This window comes from Pelodiscus sinensis, chromosome 1 (genome assembly GCF_049634645.1).
Source record: "Pelodiscus sinensis isolate JC-2024 chromosome 1, ASM4963464v1, whole genome shotgun sequence".
Classification (NCBI taxonomy): Eukaryota; Metazoa; Chordata; order Testudines; family Trionychidae; genus Pelodiscus; species Pelodiscus sinensis.
Genome location: NC_134711.1, coordinates 71528788 through 71548652, shown reverse-complemented (window position 1 = coordinate 71548652; position 19865 = coordinate 71528788). Strand labels below are relative to the sequence as shown.

General features: G+C 43.5%; 1 protein-coding gene across 2 annotated transcripts in view; it reads left to right on the top strand.

Moving 5' to 3' along the window:
- The window catches only part of LIN7A (lin-7 cell polarity scaffold A), a 76767-nt gene that overhangs the window by 20140 nt on the left and 36762 nt on the right, over positions 1–19865 (top strand). For both annotated transcript variants that reach the window (XM_075932489.1, XM_075932498.1), the window contains exon 2: positions 13582–13700. In XM_075932489.1, coding sequence (XP_075788604.1) covers positions 13582–13700 — 119 coding nt within the window. The remainder of the gene's footprint in view (positions 1–13581; positions 13701–19865) is intronic.

The window sequence follows — 19865 nt, the reverse complement described above, 5'->3', positions numbered from 1 at the left end:
CCTGTGAGGCAGGGTCTGCAGTGCAGGCCACACATGGCCTTGCTCCTGGGACATCCCCCTCCTCTGGCCCAAGGACTGTTGGTCGCTGCTCACAGAGGAGGGCACGGCCTCAGGGACAGTATCTGCATGGATGACTGAACCATCTCTCCCTCTTTGTGCTCTCCACAGCTAGACTAGCCGAGACTGAGGGGCAAACCACACCAGCCATGCCACAGACCGGGGGACCTGAAAGTGCACCAGGGTCTAGTAAGACCTCATACGGCAGCATATCAGCATCCTGCATAACACACAGCAGAGCCTGGCACAGAAGATCAGTGAGGATGCTGAGTGATGGAACCGTGCCTGGGACCTGCTCATGCAGCGAAGTGATAGCATGTGTGCTGTCGTGAGAGAAATGATGGCATGCATGCCTGCTGTTGCTGCTCCTGGCTACCACCCTCCTGATCCCCATGCTATTCCCATGCCCTCTCCCCCTAACTCCCATGCAATGCCTCTGCTCCTTCCCCAAGCTATGCTCATGCCCCCTTCCCAAGTGATGCCTATGCCTCCTCCCCCTGACCCCTGCCATTCTTGACCCTGCTCCAACCCTCCTTCCCCCCGACCACCTCCCTGTGGTCCCCAGACCCATCCAACCCCAACTCTGATGAGGTCTCCGCACACGAGGTGGCACATCTAGCCACCCCCCATGCCACTTTGAGCTCTTCCTCCAAGTTATGAGCCCTCCTCCCCCTGCCCACCTTTTTTTTTAATGAAAGATAAATACAGACTTCATTTTGTTGGAAATCAAACAGGTGTTTTCATTAAGAGGTCAGGGAAGGGGTAAAAGGACGGATTGTGTTGGGAAAGGGATAGTGGAGCAAGCCAGAGGCCCTTATTGTGGAGTCCCTAGGGAGACTTACCGGGGTCCTTGAGAGAACCTCTCTCTCAGGACTTCCTGGATGCATTCCCCGGCCTGGTGGATAGATCATAGGCTCACCCTTTGTGGCCGGCGTCTGCGGCCTACCCCGGGAGGGAAGGCCTCCCCCTTCCTCTCAACAATGTTGTGGAGGACACAACATGCCACAACCACCTTGGGGATGTTGTGCTCCCCCACATCCAGGCAGGTCAACAGGTACCTGAATCACGCCTTGAAGCAGTAGAAGGCACACTTGTCCTGGATCCTGGCCTGGTTCAGGCGGGCATTAACTTGGTCCCTGCTGGGGTCAAGGTGTCCGGTATAAGGCTTCATAAGCCACGGCATCCAGGGGTAAGCTGCATCCTCCACAATGTACAATGGCATCTGCATATCCCCAATTGCTAGTTCATGGTGGAGAAAGAATGTACCCACTTCCAGCTTCCCATACAGGCTAGAGTTCCAAAACACACGGGCATCATGTGCACAGCCTCACCACCTGACAAAAATGTCCATGAGGTGTCCATGTTGGTTGTCCAGGGCCTGCAGCACCATGGAGAAGTAGCCCTTCCAATTAATATACTGGGCCGCTTTATGTTGAGGTGCGTAGATTGGTAAATGGGTCCCATCGATCACTCCAGTGCAGTTCGGGAACCCCAAGGCAGCAAATCCAGCCACGATCGGGTCCAGGTCTCCCAGGCAGATGACCCTCCACAGCAGGATGGAGTTGATGGCCTTTACAACATGTAGAAGGAGACAAACAATCACACACATCACACAGACCATGAGAGAGGGAGTGCCTGAGCCCTTGGGAGGTGGTTGCCCCCTTCTTCTCCCCTTCCCTCCCCCAAACACCCCAGGAACCACCCCCTATGAGGCTTCCCCCCCAGCAACAGGGCTGTGTGAGGGCGGGATGGCACAACCACCTGGGGACGGAGCTTCCTCCCCATCCCCACCCCATTCCATACCCCACTCCTCACAGCCTCCAACCCCTTTTCCCTAGGGACTCCCTTTTTGAGGACTCCTCCCCTCCAGGGACTGTAACCCAAGTGTCCCTTACCTCCATAAGAAGGGCCCCAATGGTGGATTTCCCTATGACAAACTGGTTGCTGGCAGCGGTCTGAGGTGCCAAGCTTCCAGATGGTAATTGCGACCCGCTTCTCCAGGGGGGTGGCGGGCTGCAGGTGGGTGTCGCGTCTCTGAAGGGTGGGAGCAAGCCAGGCACGTAACTCCAAAAAGGTGGCCTTCCGCATGCGGACGTTTTGGAACCACTGCTGATCATCCCACTGTTCCATGAGCAGCTGGTCCCACCAGTTCGAACTGGTGTTCAGCCTCCAGAAAAGCCTCTCCACTGTGAGGTGCAGTTGCCAGAGTGTAGCTCCCGAACCCAGGGAGAGAGTCCCAAGAATGAGCTCAGGGTCGAGCTTGTGTAGGATCAGGAAGGCATCTGGCACAAAGTGCTGCAAAAACTGCATCATGACCACGTGTGGTCATTGCACACCCAGGGGCAGCTCCGTCTCCATGGCACCAAGGGTACGTCTAGACTACATGCCTCTGGCGACAGAGGCATGTAGATTAGACTACCCGGCATAGGAAAATGAAGCGGCGATTTAAATAATCGCTGCTTCATTTAAATTTACATGGCTGCCGCACTGAGCCGATCAGCTGTTTGCCGGCTCAGCGCGGTAGTCTGGACATTCTGCGGTCGACATCAAAGGCATTTGTAAACCTTCCAGGTATGCCTCCTGGGATGAGGCATACCTGGGCGGTCGACAAATGCCTTTGATGTCGACCGCGGAGCGTCCAGACTACCGCGCTGAGCCGACAAACAGCTGATCGGCTCAGTGCGGTAGCCATGTAAATTTAAATGAAGCAGCAATTATTTAAATCGCCACTTCATTTTCCTATGCCGGGTAGTCTAATCTACATGCCTCTGTCGCCAGAGGCATGTAGTCTAGACGTACCCCAAGAGAAAAGCAGAAAAGCTGTGGCATCCAAAAGAGCAGGGCAAGCACAGCAGGCACTGCGAGGGCTTTGCTGTCCCTCAAAGAGGTAACAAGCACACAGAAGAAGCAGAGAAGTGGCTGTCTGGGGAAGGAGGGGGTCCCTTTAAGCGCTTGTCTCTTTAAGGCTCCAGCACCAGCACTCAGAAGCAACTGGTGGTCTAAATCCCTGCCTAAGTGGTTCCGGGTGGCCTTTTACATGAGAGAGCATCCAGTCAGTCTGCATCACTTTTTCTATGCGCTTTTGTGTGTGGATGTGCTCTTTCGAAAGAAGTTCTTTCGAAAGGTCTCTTCCAAAAAAAACTTCTTTTGAAAGAAGCCTGCAGTCTAGACATAGCCAGACACATTTGGGAGAAAGAGCAACACTAATTGTGACATTCTAGGCATGAACAGGGGCATTCAAAATCAAATGACAAACTAAAACACACAGTATAGTCTTTTTAAAAAATAATCTCCTGATTTTTGGATTTCTTCTCATTGCTGATCTCTTGAGGTTGGAACTATTGTGGCTGTTATATGACCCCAAAAAGTTAAACTTAAAAACAGCAGTACCTGTGAGGGTGAAACTCTAGGCAGGGTGAGCTTAAATCCTAGGCTCAGAAGCCTGTAGGGTCTGGTGTATGGATCCAAATACAGCAGCCCAGGAAAATCCAGCGGAAAGAGCTCAACTCAGTCTGTGATAGATAGTATGTAGAAGGACCACCAATGTACTGGTTCATTTACCGCTATAATGGGCTAAATGAGACAGACACAGCATATCCAACTCTATTGCATGGTTACATTTTTTCACCCATTAAGAAAAGACAGACTTAAGCATTTGCTAAACTGCTCGCTTGAAATGATTTATGGTAAGAAGCTTCAGGATATGTCTACAGTACACATTGTTTGTGATGGGGTATAAGATGTACAGTAGGCTGCTCCCATACCACTGTGTGTAGCTATATGTCAGTGAAAGGATTTGGCAGCTGCCTGTGACATTACATTGTAGGAAGCTGTAGAAACCTTTCCCTGCTGTCCCCCCACTCATAGGTTCTTACTTCCCCGCTAGCTGGGTGGGGCGGCCCCCCCTCTACTCCAGCCTCACTCCATCCCCTTTCCTCCCCCGTCCTCCCGGAGCTTCCTGAACACCACTAATCAGCAGTCTTGATTCTCCAGGCAGGGGAGGAGTTGGTCAGTGGGGCCACCAGCAAATGAGAGGTATGGGGGAGGGAGGGCAGAGGGAAAGTTTGGCTGGTGATCACCCACAATTTTCTTCATGATTTCTCCAGCCCCAAAGCACCCATGGAGTCAATGCCTATGCCCTGATTGCCAGAGTCTTTCCCTATTGCTAGAGTTTCTCCCTGTACCAGGGACAGACTTCAGCAGTGGGAAGGCAGTGGGATACAGAGAGGTGGAGCGGGAGGCACTGCTTGGATGTGAAGAGAGCCAGGTAGGGTATATAGTATGACAATCAAGCTCTAGACACCCTATGATGTTACTGGATTTTAATATGAACAGGCACTAATGTGGTATGTTTGTCCCGAATTTTGTGCAAAGTGGGCCAAGTGAGGTGTCTATTGAAAACTTATGCTTTGCTGAATTTCTTTGTACTATCCATCTGCATGTATGATTTTTTATTTAAAGTTGTAAATATTAGCTATGTACTGGTATTTCAAGTATTTTCATCTGGGAAACAGCAACAGGCATCGCACACCTCATGTGAAGTGTGTCTGCTCAAGTGAATAGTAAATACTTCATGAACAATGAACCTTAAGAGTTGCCAATACAATTCTGAGAAATTCTGCTGAAAATTTCGCCCCATGGCCACTTGCCTAAAAAGAACATGGATAGGTGACTTGCTCATGTGACAAAACTCCCTTTTGGGGAGGTACTTCCACACAGCGAGAACAATGGAATTCCCTCCATATAGGCAAGATTATAAAATACTGCTTCACACAATGCATGGCCAACCTGTGAAATTCATTGCTAGGAGATGTTTTAAAAGCAAAAACTATAGTGGGCTTCAAAAAAGAATTAGGTAAATTCATAGAATCATAGAATACTAGAACTGGAAGGGACCTCGAGAGGTCATCGAGTCCAGTCCCCTGCCCCCATGGCAGGATAGGTCCATCTATGGCAATTACCCAAGATAGTCAGGGATGCAACACCATGCTCTGGATGTCCGTAAGTCTCAGATGCTGGGATTGCATGATTGAACAGTTTACTTGATAATTTCTATGTTCTCTTCATTCTATTTGAAACACTTGGTATTGGCCCCTGTCAACTGACAGGATACTGAGCTAGATGGACCATTGGTCTGACCCAGTATGATTGTTCTTATGTTTTTATGTTGCGATCACACTGAATGGAGTAATTTGGCTGATGGATGTGAAGGTGAGACTTTTGTGCTTGTGGGCTGGTTACTGGTGTCAGGACTCTGAGCCATAGTAGTAAAGCTACAAGACAGGCAGTGACAGAATCCTTTTATGGATCTTGATAATCCTCAAAATGTCAGGGTTAATCTACCCACCAAAGCAATGGCTTTCTTGTGTGCACTGCGGTTTATACCCATACTAGAGGAGCATGCAGTGTATGTTCTCTGCACTGACAAAAGAAGCATGCAGTGTATATGTGCTATTAATTTTTAAAAATGCTGTCTTACTTGCTAGCAATGAAGTTCTTGTCAAATGTGTATATTCTCAAATATAGTGGGGCCAATGGCTGTTTACCTAGACCACATGAAAAAGATATGCATGAGTGATTGGGATTTTTATCTGGACAATAGAATTTTATCCTTGAGTAGTTGTAACAATATTCAGTTGTGGGAATGTAGAAGTACTGCTTCATTAGATTTTCTAAAATTTATGCCTCAACCAAAAGTTCTGTAGGTGACAAGTTTGATACGGTGTATCTGGACTACTGGCTCTGGATTATTCAAGAACACTACTAATCATTTTAAGGGGGGTTGGATAACACTGCTAAATGTACCCCAACTTCATGTAAAAGTTTTGTGCACTGTGACAAGGACTTGACTCTAAGAACAGAAGTCAGGTTAAGAAGAGTAGAGATAATTAAAAATTCTTAAGTATAGTCTCCTGAATATTACAGAAAAAGCTATTCTTGACCAGAGAAATAGGAGATCACAATAAACTGTGAAGTTCTACAAGGATTTATTTGTTGGAAACTCCTCATTTTCTATTTGGACAAAATCTTTAGACATACTTGAATAAGGGAGGGTGACATGCCCAGGTCTAAGATTTTCAAACAACGTATTAGCTGAATACACAATATAATGGTGTGACATCTACTTGCATTTGTGGAGGGATGGATGAGAACAAGCTGGACAAAGGTGATATTAGCTGAAAATTATCCCATTTACACTGTCCTGAATGTATTTCAGCTCTGCCCTTGTGAGCCTTTTATATGTTTTTATACATTAGAGACCAACTATTAATTCCTACTATTAAGTGCAGTTACATTCCTGATGGCATTTTGTGTTTATATTATATATTTCCTTTGTCTAATAAATAATGCAGTTTTATGTTCAATTGACCTTTTCATACCTAACATGAATGTGACAGTAAAAAGACACAATGTGTCTCAGAAAGGTGGACTATTTATTATTTAAAACCTTGTTAGTCTACAAGAAATATTTGTATTTCCTTATTGTGAACAGTCCAGCAAGATGATTCCAGACCAACTGGTGAAAAAATCCCAGCCATATATTGCCCATGTAAACATTACTGCTTGAATCAAAACTAACTTCACAGAACACTGTCATTACTTAGTCAAAAACAGTCTGTTATGCCAATGGGTAAAAATTGTTCAGGAGGCTGCAGGTTATAACAGTGCAATCTCCAGATAAGCACAGAAGTGGAACACTATACATTAATTAATGTAGTCTTTGAAAATACTGACAGTTACTGTCTCTCTTGAATACAAAAGGTTTCATAATGCTAAAATCAAGTATCTTGGCATTTCTATGAATTGCTGAATTTCCTGGATCTTCTGAGTTAGAATTAAGACAAACCTTGCCAAATTCTGCCATCAGTAACAGCTATTATAAGTATGCCAACGAAAGTGAGAATTTACCTTCCAAACCATTAACATAACTGTGACATGCATATCAGTGTTGGAGTGTCTAGGATCCTTATTTCACAAAAAATGTGGATTTGACTGTTGCCTTGAGGCTACCATTACAAAATATTGGAAATAATATTTGTTTAAAATATTCAGTAGATTAATTTCAGGCATTAGTTTAATGTATTTAATGATTTTTGTGAATAAAGAAACAGCAGGGGAGAATGATATTTAATTATAACATTTTAAAGAGGTGAGACTAAACATGGGGACTACAGGTCAGTAATAAACAAGCAAGATGACCTGCCTTTACAGCTGTTTGTGCTTCATGGCTATGTCTACACAATTCTACTTTATTTAATACTGCATGGTAATGTTCCAGTTGTTAATCATCACAATATTAAATCATACTAGCTCCATGTTCTAGCAATTTCTCTCTCTTCAACAACTCTGTACAGTAACATAATATCATGCTTATGATCCTCAGGAATGCAAACAATGCATTAAAATGAAAAATATAAAAATATTACATGAGATGAGAGTTTTTCTCTTTCTTTTCTGTTCCTTTTTGATGCACTCTGTTGATATGATGTGTTCCATCTGCAGCCACCTCACCATTATCTGTGTTTCACTGATAATGTGACCCACCATGCTGAAACATTATTTCCTCAAGTGCTGCATGTGAGTGCAATGATGAGAGGAGAGGAGAAGTGAACGGAATGTTAAACAGAATGGAGGAGAATGGAGATCATGGCTTAGATAGAAGAGAGAATTATAAAGAGGTGTTAGTAAAAATAAAAATTTAAGATGAGCATTAGGTCTGAAAGGGAAAGAATAAGCAAATACTCATTTTATGGTATATTCACATAAAATACCAAGTTGTCTGTCAATCCCCAGTTTTCAAACAAAACTCCCATTATCTCAATGGAAGATCAGTGAGTAGAATGAAGAGAAATTCATGCTAGTTTGATTGCAATCTAAGTTTCAATCAACTGAAATGATGATCAAAGGGATTATTATTGGAGGGTTTTTATTAAAAAAAAACCCTCTTTCCCTATATGATGAGAAGAATGAATTAGAAATGATAAAGAGAAAAGACTAAGCAGCGGCGGATGTAGGGCAGGGCGAGCAGGATGGCTGCCCTGGACCCGGCGCTTCAAGAGGCCCCACAAAATTGTGCTGCCCTGGGCCTCGCAAAACCCTCATCCGCCCCTGAGACTAAGTTTACTTTCCCTTATTAAATAATCAGTTTATGAAATGTCACTTTAAACTGATTTTAAAATAGTTCCACAATTTTAATGGATTTATAAAATAATGAACACCTTCTACAAATCCATGAGAAAACAATATCTGAGAATATTTTCTTACACATTCTTCATAACAGAGTTAATTCCTTAGAACAAATTCCACAGTAAGAGGATTTTAGTCAAGAAGAGATCCCAAAGGAAAATCCTGGCCCTAAGGAAGGCAAGAGGAGTGTTCCCATTATGTTTGCTAGGGGTAGGATTTCACCTCATATGTTTGCTTCTCACAGGTGACTTTAAAATCTTCATTGTTGCCAGTCACATCACTTCATTTTCCTCACTTCTTGGAACAATTCACATTTCACACTTGTTGAACCTGTTTTAGAGCAAGTATTTACCTAAGCCGCTCCTCAACAAGCATATCACTGGAAAGCAGTACAACATTTGAAACTCTTTTGAGGGTAATATTTACTTCATGCCTATATCTTATACCATGTGTTGAATCTTGTTTTGTCTTGTGAACTAGAATAAAGCTCATGACAAAGGTGTGTGCATTGAGCAAACAGAAATGGCCACGAGCACATTCCTCATTTTCATTTTTGGATTTAATCCTCCTCCAAAGCTGTATATATTCTTCTGCCTTGAACATTATCCCTAAAGCCACTTCCAAATGAGTCAGATCACTAGGACCAGAAGTGATAAGGGGAGGGATTTAATGCATAGTTAATGAACATGACAGAGAGATAATACATCAGAGCAACAGCTTGAATCACTACATCTATTTTAGAGTTAGGATGAATTTGGGAACATGGAAAATTATAATTTTTTAAAAAATATCATTGTAACAAGGACTTGATAGCCTCTCATATTTTCGGAACACTGGGATTTCCTTATGTTCCATGCAAATTGAAACTCCCAGTGTTATATTATATGATGATGTCAGAATCAATAAATTAAATGGAATCATTTATTTACTTGCTGCTTGTTTTGGGAAATCTTCCAACTCGTGGGGCCAAGGGATAAACAATGTATTGTTTTCTGCATCCCAAACCTCCAGAAAATTATACTTCAACTTTCACTGTAGCTTTCACTGTATCTAAGACTTTGAGTTTCATCTTTTGAAATATATATATGCATTTCTTAAACTTTCATTTTAGAAAAATAGTGCTTATATATTTTAAAACTGTATTTGCTAAATTAGTGAACATCTTGAGTTTTAAATCATGACAAATAACACACACACCACAAGTTCAAAATGTTATCTTCAGAAAGGTTTCAGTGGCAGGGTTTACAGCTCTGAGAAATTGCTCGACAGGAGGTATCTTGCTTTAGGGATGACTGATCAGCCATAAGGACAATTTTTGTTCAAATAAAGTAATGCTTGGAACTTTATAGCCTTGATGGAGAGGGTTGTATGGGTGAGAGTCTGTGATCATTATGAATTTGTTCTCTGCATCTTAGATTATCAACTCGGGCCTTATTCTCTCACTGCAGGTCCTTGCTCCTGCTGTTAAATTACATTTTTTTAATAAAGCTTATACTGTCTTCCTAATTTGCATTTGGATTCTTTATTACTACAAATACAACTGTAAGTACTCACACAGTGAAGGTGTGAATCAAGAAAAAATGTATAGTGGCTGTGGTTTGAAAACCTCTGCAGGAGCACCATCTACATACACATACTATATTATATTCACTTAATAAAGCAGGGAGAAAGTAAAGTACTCATGATTTTTATAGTAAGCAAGATAGTGAAAACTCATGGTTACCACTACTAGACACTAAGATAATACAAAATATATGTAACATATCAAGTGGTAAAATTACTGTTGGTAGTTTTTATTATTTAAGAATAATCACAAGCTTTGCTTTATTAGCATTTTCATGGGGTGCTGCCTGAATTTTTGTTTATTCATGCACAACTACTCTGTTAGAAAATTGGAGATACCCACTTCAGCAAATGATAGCTTGGTATTCTGTTTTGCCTTAAAATTCACGCTCTCACCTCCTCTTGATTTCACAGCAGAGAGCATGAATTTATCATTTGTACTATCATATTCCTCTCTTTGGAATATATCACAATACTAAATGCAAATTTATCCGACTTCTAAATATAATTAATTATAATGTGCATAATGTAGGTCCCAATTCAGTTGGGTGCTTAAGTACATGTTCAGGCTTTAAGCCTGTACTTTAAAACTGTTGATTTTTAATAGGACAAAAAAAACCCCAAAAAGTGTGCCTCGCTGTATTTAAGCATATGCTTTAAAAATAGGGATGCCTTCCCAAATCAGGGTGTTAAATGAACATTATGTGAAAGGGAGCCTTTTCACTGAATTTAATGGGTTTGGGATCAGGACCATAGTGAACATGGGGAGAAGTAAAGAATTCACAGGAATAGGAGTAAAACAGCTAAGTGCACATAAAATGGTAGGGGATCAGCCAGCAGCTGCACTGTGCTTCTGCTCAGTGTAATTTGGGAGGAGGGCTGGGAAGGAAGCTCTAAACTAGGATAATCAGAATAAAAAAAACAAAATCCTTGTAATTTAGAGCAGCTGAAGGATTGTTCTAAGCTATATCAACTTCAGAGGTCCAATCAGAACTGTTATGCCAGCAGAATAGCGGGCAGTTCTCAAATGTAGCCTTTCGTCTGCTTTGTACTGTCTGCACAGAGCTCAGCAGCTGAAGCTGGGACCAATGAATGAGGACTGAAAATCTAAAAATTGTGAACCTCATGACGTAAATGGGAAATGTCAAAATTATGAATCTAGTAAATAGTCATTTTTGGAGGTATTTCATTTTGAGAAAGACGGTTTTGCTATTTATTCTTTGCATTCTTTATTATTATGAGTATTAAAAATTATACTTTAAACCACTCCTCTGAAGCCATCCTTTCCCCATTTCTCAATAGCTTCTCATGTCTGTGCCAACTAGGACATCAGAAGGGCTAAACTGCAAGATGAAAATTCTAAGAATTATTTCAATTAGTGTAATCTCCCAGTCACAAACACTAAAATCTCTGTCATTGGTAAGGAGGGTTATTTAAGGTAATTTCAAGTCAATATAAAATTTAATTTTTAAATGCAGTTAAATCACATTTAAAATGCTTCAAATATTTTGCATTGATATAGTATTGTATACTCAGTCACTGTATGACTACATGATAATCTTTTTAGTATTCTGGTAGTTGACTAGCAGTACTGCTGGTAGAACAGCAAATAAGTCTACATTACAGGCAATGGGATTGACCACACTATCAAGAGAGAGAGCTTCACAATGATGCCAAGTGTCATCCACATCAGCAAATTTTGTGCCTGTAATTCACCTCCAATGCAGCTCCCACAGCAGAAGCTGTTACGTAGGCTTACATGTTGTAGTAGTAAAATAATCTGAGCCTATGCCTATGCTACAGCTTCCACAATAGCCTCCACCCCTTATATCTCAGTTGCTTGTTTCAGTTAACTCTTGCTGTTGCAGAAAAGCCTCCGCCCAAGCTATTACACATGGATTTTCTGGAAACAGACTAAACTGTAAGGTCCTGCCAATAGTTAACTTAGACTGACAAAAACCTCCTGCTGACTGCATTGCTATGGGGAGGGGGGAGTTGTCTTCTAAGTCACTTCATTACTGTTAATTTGTAAATAATTCTCAGAAGTTATGTAATTGTTTCAACTGCATTGCCTTTTAAACTCTGCAACTCCTTGTGATTTTAAACCTTGCAACTCTGTAATTTTTGTAGAACCTTGTAACTCTCAACAACTTTGCTTTATAAGTTTAGAAACTTACTGTAAGCTTGGTGATTGAGCCTTGCAACTTTGTAATCTTTGTAACTCTCAGCCACTTTGCTTGTAACTTGCTCTAAGATTCATTTTCCCCTGAGATATGAATGTGTGAGTGTGTTTAGGGGATTAGAAAATGCAAGGCTGAGCACATGGAGCCAGGTGATAAGTCATCAGACCACTTAAGTATCAGAGAGGTAGCCGTGTTAGTATCTGTAAAAGCAACAAGGAGTCCTGTGGCACCTTATAGACCAGCAGATGGCATTGGAACATAAGCTTTCATGGGCAAAGATCCACTTCGTCAGATGCATCCCTTAAGGAGACTGCTGCTCTGCTGGATCAAGGGATGTCTGGGCATGCTCCCTGGTGACCAGGGAGTCACAGGGTTTGCACAAAGGCAATAAAAAGAGAGAGCACATGGCAAAAACCCTCTTTCTTTCTTTCTTAAAAGAAGTCGGCAGTTTCTTTCCTGACCAGTTCCCTGCCTGATCAGCAGATAGTACATGCCTTGGCTCCTTCTGCAACCCATATGTCTGTGTAAGTGTTTGAGTACCTGAGTGAGTGAATGAAGTGTGTGGTGTGTGTTGGTTTGTGGGTGAGAGAGAAAGAGCTGGTTCCCTCTTTAGTTTATACCTTTAGTGACAGCTCTATCATCTTTAGTTTAACAATAAATCCATACTAGTGTAATCCTGGGTGGTCACCAATAGGAATTTTTGGGGAAACACTTGCAAAAAAAGCGCTTTTCAGCTAAATAGACTGACTTACCTCCCTCAGTTGACCAGTGGATATTATCCATCAAGTAATACATAGAATTTATCATGCTTATATCACCCCCCATCACCACATTATCTGAACATCTCATTATCCGTAATATATTTATCCTGACAACATGCTTGTGAGAGAGAGAGAGAGAGAGAGAAGTGCTATTATCCCCATTTTACAGATGATGAACCAAGGCAGAAAAGCTGATTGATTTTGCCACAGTCATCCAGGAAGTACATGAGAAAGCAGGGAGTTGTGGCTCTTCAGATCCCTGGGCAAGTGCTCTGAGCACTAGATGAGCCTTCTTCTAGCAACAGGCAAAGAAATTCTTGAATAAAATATTAGCATGTAGTTCCAGATTTGTACAAAGAAATTCCCTCATCCATTATCATAGCAGGTGGACTTATATAAGGACTCGTTTTAACTCAGACCCTTTAAAAGTGAGCCCCCATAAATCTTTGGTGCTGCTCTTGATAATGCAGAAGATAGCAGTTATGTATTACTAACTGTTTTAAGCATACTACTGTATATTATCTGATTCTACTGATATCCACATTTTAGAAGAGGGTACTTGTAAATTGATAAATATTCATATAATATCAGTATTGAAGGATTCAGATTTCTAAATAGCAATATATGCACATATATTAATTTAAGGTAACATGTACATATCAAGTGGTTTATGTGCAAAAATGAACTTTATCTTGTCTGTTAAAGAATTATAAACACAAAGACTAAGCAGTGACAAAGCTGATTATGTACTGAAAACTTATTTGGAACAGACATTATTACATGTCAAATTTCTGCTTTTTTGAACTTTATTCCTATTTTTATCCCTTCAGATGTTGCCAGAGCAATTGAATTACTGGAGAAACTGCAAGAGTCTGGAGAAGTACCAGTGCACAAGTTACAGTCCCTAAAGAAAGTACTGCAGAGTGAGTTTTGTACAGCTATCAGAGAGGTATGGAAATGAGATTTTAGTCATTTCTTAGCATAGCCATATTTCTATAAGCAGTGAGGGAGCAAGAGCACCATGTGCACCTCAGCAAGAGCTATGTGATTCGAAGTCATGATGCCTCCAAGGGCAAATGTGGGAGAAATCTAAAATCTGCTCAGGTTAAGGGGACCCATTAAGGTAGGCCTGGGCAAAATACGGCCAATGGGTAGGGTTGCCGGGTGTCCAGTATTGAACCGGACAGTCTGGTATTTTTGCCTCCTGTCCAGTAAAAAAATTCAGAAAATACCAGACAGTTAAAATGTCTGGTACTTTCTGATTTTTTTCCCAGCCAGGAGGCAAAAAATCCTGGGCTGTCTGGCAACCCTAGTGCTTACCAGGTTCTGCAGGGGAGCTGTCCGGCCCTGTGCAGGGAGGCAAGATGGTGGGCAGCCGCTGGCAGCCTGTTAGGGCTAAAAAGCCTCACCACATGGTTTTTAAAGGGGCCACATTGTTGTGGTTTTGTGGGTTTTTTTGAGGGGGGCATTGCTTACCAACTCTCCGGGTCCTTTTTTTCTGTATTTTTTCTGAAATAATCTGGCAACCCTATCCATGGGCCAGATCCATCCTGCCAAGCTACTGGATCTGGCCTGTGGTTGCTGCGGAGAGCCCCGTGGAGTGTGTGGGTGGGGCAAGACAAATGGGGAGCCTGAGCCCCGTGCAGGCTCCCCACTTGTCTTGCCCCACCCACACACTGCTCAGAAATGTGACTGTGGGGCTGTTTCACTTTAAAAACTGAGCCCAGGAGGGAGGGGAAAAAGCTTTAGGAGCTGCTCCTGACCCCAGCACAATCCCATTGGCCGGCTTCTGGCCAGAAACTAGCCAGCAGGATCTGCCTGTTTCAATAACAGGCAGCCATGAAACACAAGAGGCTCGTGGCTGCAGCCTGTGTGGGGGTGGGGCAGGCAGAGAGGCTGATTCAGGAATGGGCTGCTGGCTGGTAAGTCTCCTGGCCAGAGCTTGCCGCTGGCACCTCAACCCCTCCTTTCCCCAACCCTCTGCCCCTGTCTCCTAACCCCTACTTCACATACCCATATCCTGTGCCGCCCTCCTGCATCCATACCTCCTCCCAGATTTGGCACCTCAATCCTCTGACCCAAATCAAAGTCCCCTCCTGCCAAAGCTCATAACCCAAACCCTGCACCCCCTCCTGTATCCCAGTTCCCTGCTCCCCAACCCAGTGCCCCAATTCACAAATGCCTCCCTTCACCCAAACTTCTTCCCTTACCCCAAGCTCCCTTCTGCACTTAACCCCCATCCCAGACCCCACACTTCCTCCATTAATAATATGGAAAAGTGCAGCCATCAACCACTTTCCAAATTATTTGCGTGACTGAGCCCCCTGTCAAAAATGATTGCCCATCTTTGCCTTAAGGTGACATTATTGGCCAGTACAAAGCACTAGAGTCATGCTGTACATGTTAGAAAATTCTTGCCACTGCTGAGGCCTGGGATCATTACCCTGCCATCTGTGCAAAAAGGCCCTCTCCGGCAGTCTGTGATAAATTATGGCTGACTTGCACACAGGTACGCAGAGGGAAAAGGAACTCCTTGTCTTCCAGTTTATCCATACAGACCCAGCTAAGAAATCTCAACAGCAGTGAAATAAGTTCTGGACTCACAGCAGTGGGACCATAATTAAGGCTGCTTCAGAAATTTTTGTTTTACAGGAACTTTCTTTTTGGAACCCTCTTGTGTAAGCAGACCGGGGGAATGTGAAACAACTTTAATCTATGTAAATGATAATAGTTTTGCAATGTCTTGGACAGAAGATACAAATGAAGCTAAAAGCGAATCAATTCCATAGATTCCTAAATGTATTGGATTATTTCTCTAGACTAAACAGTATTTGTATGCAAGACTGAAGCGATTGGAAACATTCTTATGGACGCAACAGTTTACAGCTTGCAACCAGCAAGCTTCTCAGTTCTCCTTTGTGCTTATCTATTTAATGCCTAACATTAATCCTTCTTCGATAAAATCCATGGGAGTTCTATAGTTTACTTCAATGGTAGCAGGATTGGTATGGAGGCAGCAGAAGTGCATTGGTTGTGATTTTTTTCCCATGACTGGCTAGAAAGGAAGAGAAAAGGGGGAAGGTAAATTAATTTATCTGCACTATTCAACACACCCTTATTTTACTGACTATATTCTGCATTGCGTGAAACAGAGAGAGATTTCCACTTAACTAGCCCACAGTTTTAAAGACTTTTAAGGACAATACTGTTACAAGCTGTATGACACTCTCTATTCTAAGATCCTGGCTAGTCTTTTCATTTAACTAGCTAAATGTTTTCCTCAACTGACAGCAGGAAGCACTGAAGGTTTATTTTTCTTTATATAGCACAGCTTGGCACTCAAGTTGTGAAGGGGAGCTTTGCTCTCTCTACAATACCACCAATGAAATCCTAGCACATTTATATTCAACAGCAGAAAATATTCTTGACAGCAGCAAACATGTAGCTTTTTGAAACAGGTATGGAGCACAGGAAACTGGGAAATGGCCTAGACTGTAATGCACTCAGTGAACTAAAAATAGCTAAGTAGAACTTGACAGGATCATCTATAATGGCATAGAAGGTGCTTTCAGAGGCTAGTGGGTAAAACCAACCTGGATTAAACTGATTTTTCTTTTACTATTTTATACTGGAAAGTAAGACTGACTCCAAACAGGTGATTAGGTCAGTTGTGCCAACCATCATAAATGACATTTATTTTTTCTCTGTTCTTTAAATATCACTGCTGCTAAAAGGAAATTCAACAAAAAAACTAAAAATAGGTTTTTTTATTCAATGTCCATCCTGGTTTCCTAGCAAAAACTTTCAACTATATCAGTGGTTCTCAAACTCTATGACCTGTGGCCCACCTGACTCAATCCAGGCCTTTCCATGGAATGCCATCCATCCACCCATGATGACAAAATGGCTGCAGGAGGGGGTGGGGATGTGGGGTCTAGCTGGGATGTAGGGTGCAGGAGCGGATTGAGTGTAGGGTTCTGGGTGGGAGGTAGGGTGGAGGAGTGGCCAGGGGGTAGGGATGGATGGGAGGGAGGGAGTGTGCAGGAGGAAGGTGGGAGGTCTGGGAGAGGGAGTGCAGGAGGGAGATGGGGTGCGGGGCCTTGGCCAGTTGGGTGTGTGTGAGGGGAGTGATGGTGCAGGTCTGAGCATAAAGAGATGGGGGACACTTACATGGCTACATGCCTCCTGACATTACCAGACATCACCCCCTGCTACTTCCATTGGCTGAGATTCTAGCTAATGGGAGCAGCGGGAAAAGCCTCCAGGTGAGTGATTTCCTGCACTGCTATTTCCTCAGCCAAGGGAGGGGGAGCAGCATGCAGAGCCGCTTCCTCCCCCCATGAACTGGATCTAGCCCATGAAACTCCTCCTCCGCACCAGCAGAGGAGCAGGCCACAGGGCTGGAGCACCAGTCTAGGCTCCCTGCCATGGGGGCATGGGACAAGCCCTGACCCCACTGCCCACCTGCAACATGCTTGCAGACTACTAGTAGTCCACGGCCCACACTTTGAGAACCACTGAACTATACTAAATTAATACAATCTATTCATCCATAGATGGAGGTGTGGTAGCTCCCTCAATATATAAGATTGTGTGGCCTATCCTATAAGACTCTCAGTTGCTTATACAGGCAGTCCCCGACTTACGTCGGATCCACACTTACGAACGGGGCTTTTCCCGGTCTCTCTGGTCTGCTGTGGGGGGGTCCAGCAAAGCCGCTGGACCCCCCCGGCAGACCAGGGACACCCGAGCAAAGCCGCCGCCTGGGCGGCTTTGCTCGTTTGCCCGGGAGCAAAGCCGCCCGGCTTTGCTCCCCGTCTCCCTGGTTTACAGGGAGACGGGGAGAAAAGCCGCGGAGCATGCCCGCAGCAGGACAGCCCAAGCGCGCCCGGGCTGTCCCGCTGCGGGCGTGCTCCGCGGCTTTGCTCTCCGTCTCCCTGGTCTGCAGGGAGACGGGGAGAAAAGCCTTGGAGCACGCCCGCAGCGGGACAGCCCGGGCGCGCTTGGGGTGTCCCACTGCGGGCGTGCTCCGCGGCTTTGCTCCCCGTCTCCCTGGTCTGACCAACAGACCAGGGAGATGGAGAGCAAAGCCTCGGAGCACGCCAGAAGTGGGACAGCCGCGACGCGCCTGGACTGTCCTGCTGCCTGCGTGCTCTGCGGCTTTGCTTCGCGTCTCCCAGGTCAGCAGACCAGGGTGACGGAGCAAAGCCGTGGAGGACTTGGGCGGTCCCGCCACCCCCGTCTCCCTGGTCTGCTGGGGGGGTGCAGCTACTGCTCCCCCCCCCCCCCCGCAGCAGACCAGGCTTTTCTTGCCTACCCCTGGGGTAGAGCAGCTGGGGTGCTGCTGGGTTGCTCCAGTAGCACCAAGGAGCCGCGCTACTGGAGCAACCCAGCAGCACCCCAAGCTGCTCTGCCCCAGGCATCCCCAAGTCAGCCGCTGCTGAAACTGACCAGCGGCTGACTACAGGAAGCCCGAGGCAGAGTTTCTCTGCCCCAGGCTTCCTGGAATCAGCCAGTGATCAGTTTCAGCAGCAGCTGACTTGGGGACGCCTGGGTTTCTTAAGTTGAATCTGTATGTAAGTCAGAACTGGCATCCAGATTCAGCCGCGGTTGAAACTGATCAGTTTCAGCAGCGGCTGACGCCAGTTCCGACTTACATACAGATTCAACTTAAGAACAAACCTACAGTCCCTATCTTGTACGTAACCTGGGGACTGCCTGTATTATGCCAAATTCACTGTTTGTGCTAAAATTTTCCATGCTGGGTGTCTGTGTCAGACTGAAGGTTTTCAGAGAAAGTTTTAGCAAAACTCTTTCTGTCATTTCTGTGAATGATATTAGGGGAAAACATGTTTTTTTGCTCATGTTAAAGTCTTGCACCCTATTTGTGGAGAAACTCTAGCAGCTTCATGCATTGGATCAATGGTTTGAAATGTAGCAGGGGGAGTTGCCTTTTTGTCAGGTACATCCCTTTTCCCTGTTTCCTTTTTTTTAGCCCAAATTTAACCACTTTACAAGCCCTTTGAAAATCTCTTTTCAACAATGTTCAGCGGAGACTTGTTAAGAGTTTGACAGATAAATTCCCTGAACTATTCCATCTGCACACTGGAGGATGGGACTGCAGAGGCAAGGCAGGAATTTCCTTGCAGTTGCTCCTGCCAGTTACTGGAAGCTGCTGTGGACCCTACTGTAAAGCAGGGCAGTTTAACTCAAATGGAGCAAAAACCCCATCACATTGGGGCAAGGCAAAATACATGAAATTATGTAGAATTGTAAAATTAAATTAACTCCTATTCTGGCTATTAGAGAAATGCAAAATATTTCAATTGAAATTTATTTCCCACTGGAAAATGCAGGTTTGGGTCAACAGAAACATTTTGTGTAATTATGTCAAAATTTCCAAATTGTTTCCGTAAAAAAAAGTAGGAAAATATGAAAAATTCTGTTTGTTTTAACATTTTAAAATACATTTCAATTTTTTATCCAAAATAATGTTTTCCTTTTAAATTTATTTCAAGTTAATGACAAAAAGTAATATGTTTAAGAAATCTCAGAAATCAAATACTGTAAAGTGTTTTGTTTTAGACAAGAAAAAATATTTAGTTTCACATTAATTTTTTAAAATTTCAGTTTACCAAAACTGAAACTTCCTCAATGAAACTATTTGGGGAGAAGAGATTGGAATGGATAAGCAAAACAAAAAATCAGCCATATGCAGAGTTTTATTGGCAATAAATCTTGGACAGCTATATCCAGAAGGTGTTAGAACACACTGCTGAACCAAAAGAATAACAAATCAGCAAGAAATGTGGCGCAACTTAATAAATAAAATTAACATAAATGCCTATTGCCTTTTGGTAATAAGTGATGGAAGGTAATAGAAATTACAGTGCATATCAACAAACCCTCCTTTCTCCTAGAAAGGTTGCCCTTTAACAAGTTGCATATTAAAAGGATCTGGAAATAAAGATTTTGTTTATGTGTAGGAAAACAACTGTATTTATGAAGCTATCAGTGCCCCCATTACCACCACACCAAATAATTGAATCGGAGATAATAAAATTCAGCACTTCTGGGACCAGTTTTCTCTGTGAATGTTATTTAAAATAAAATT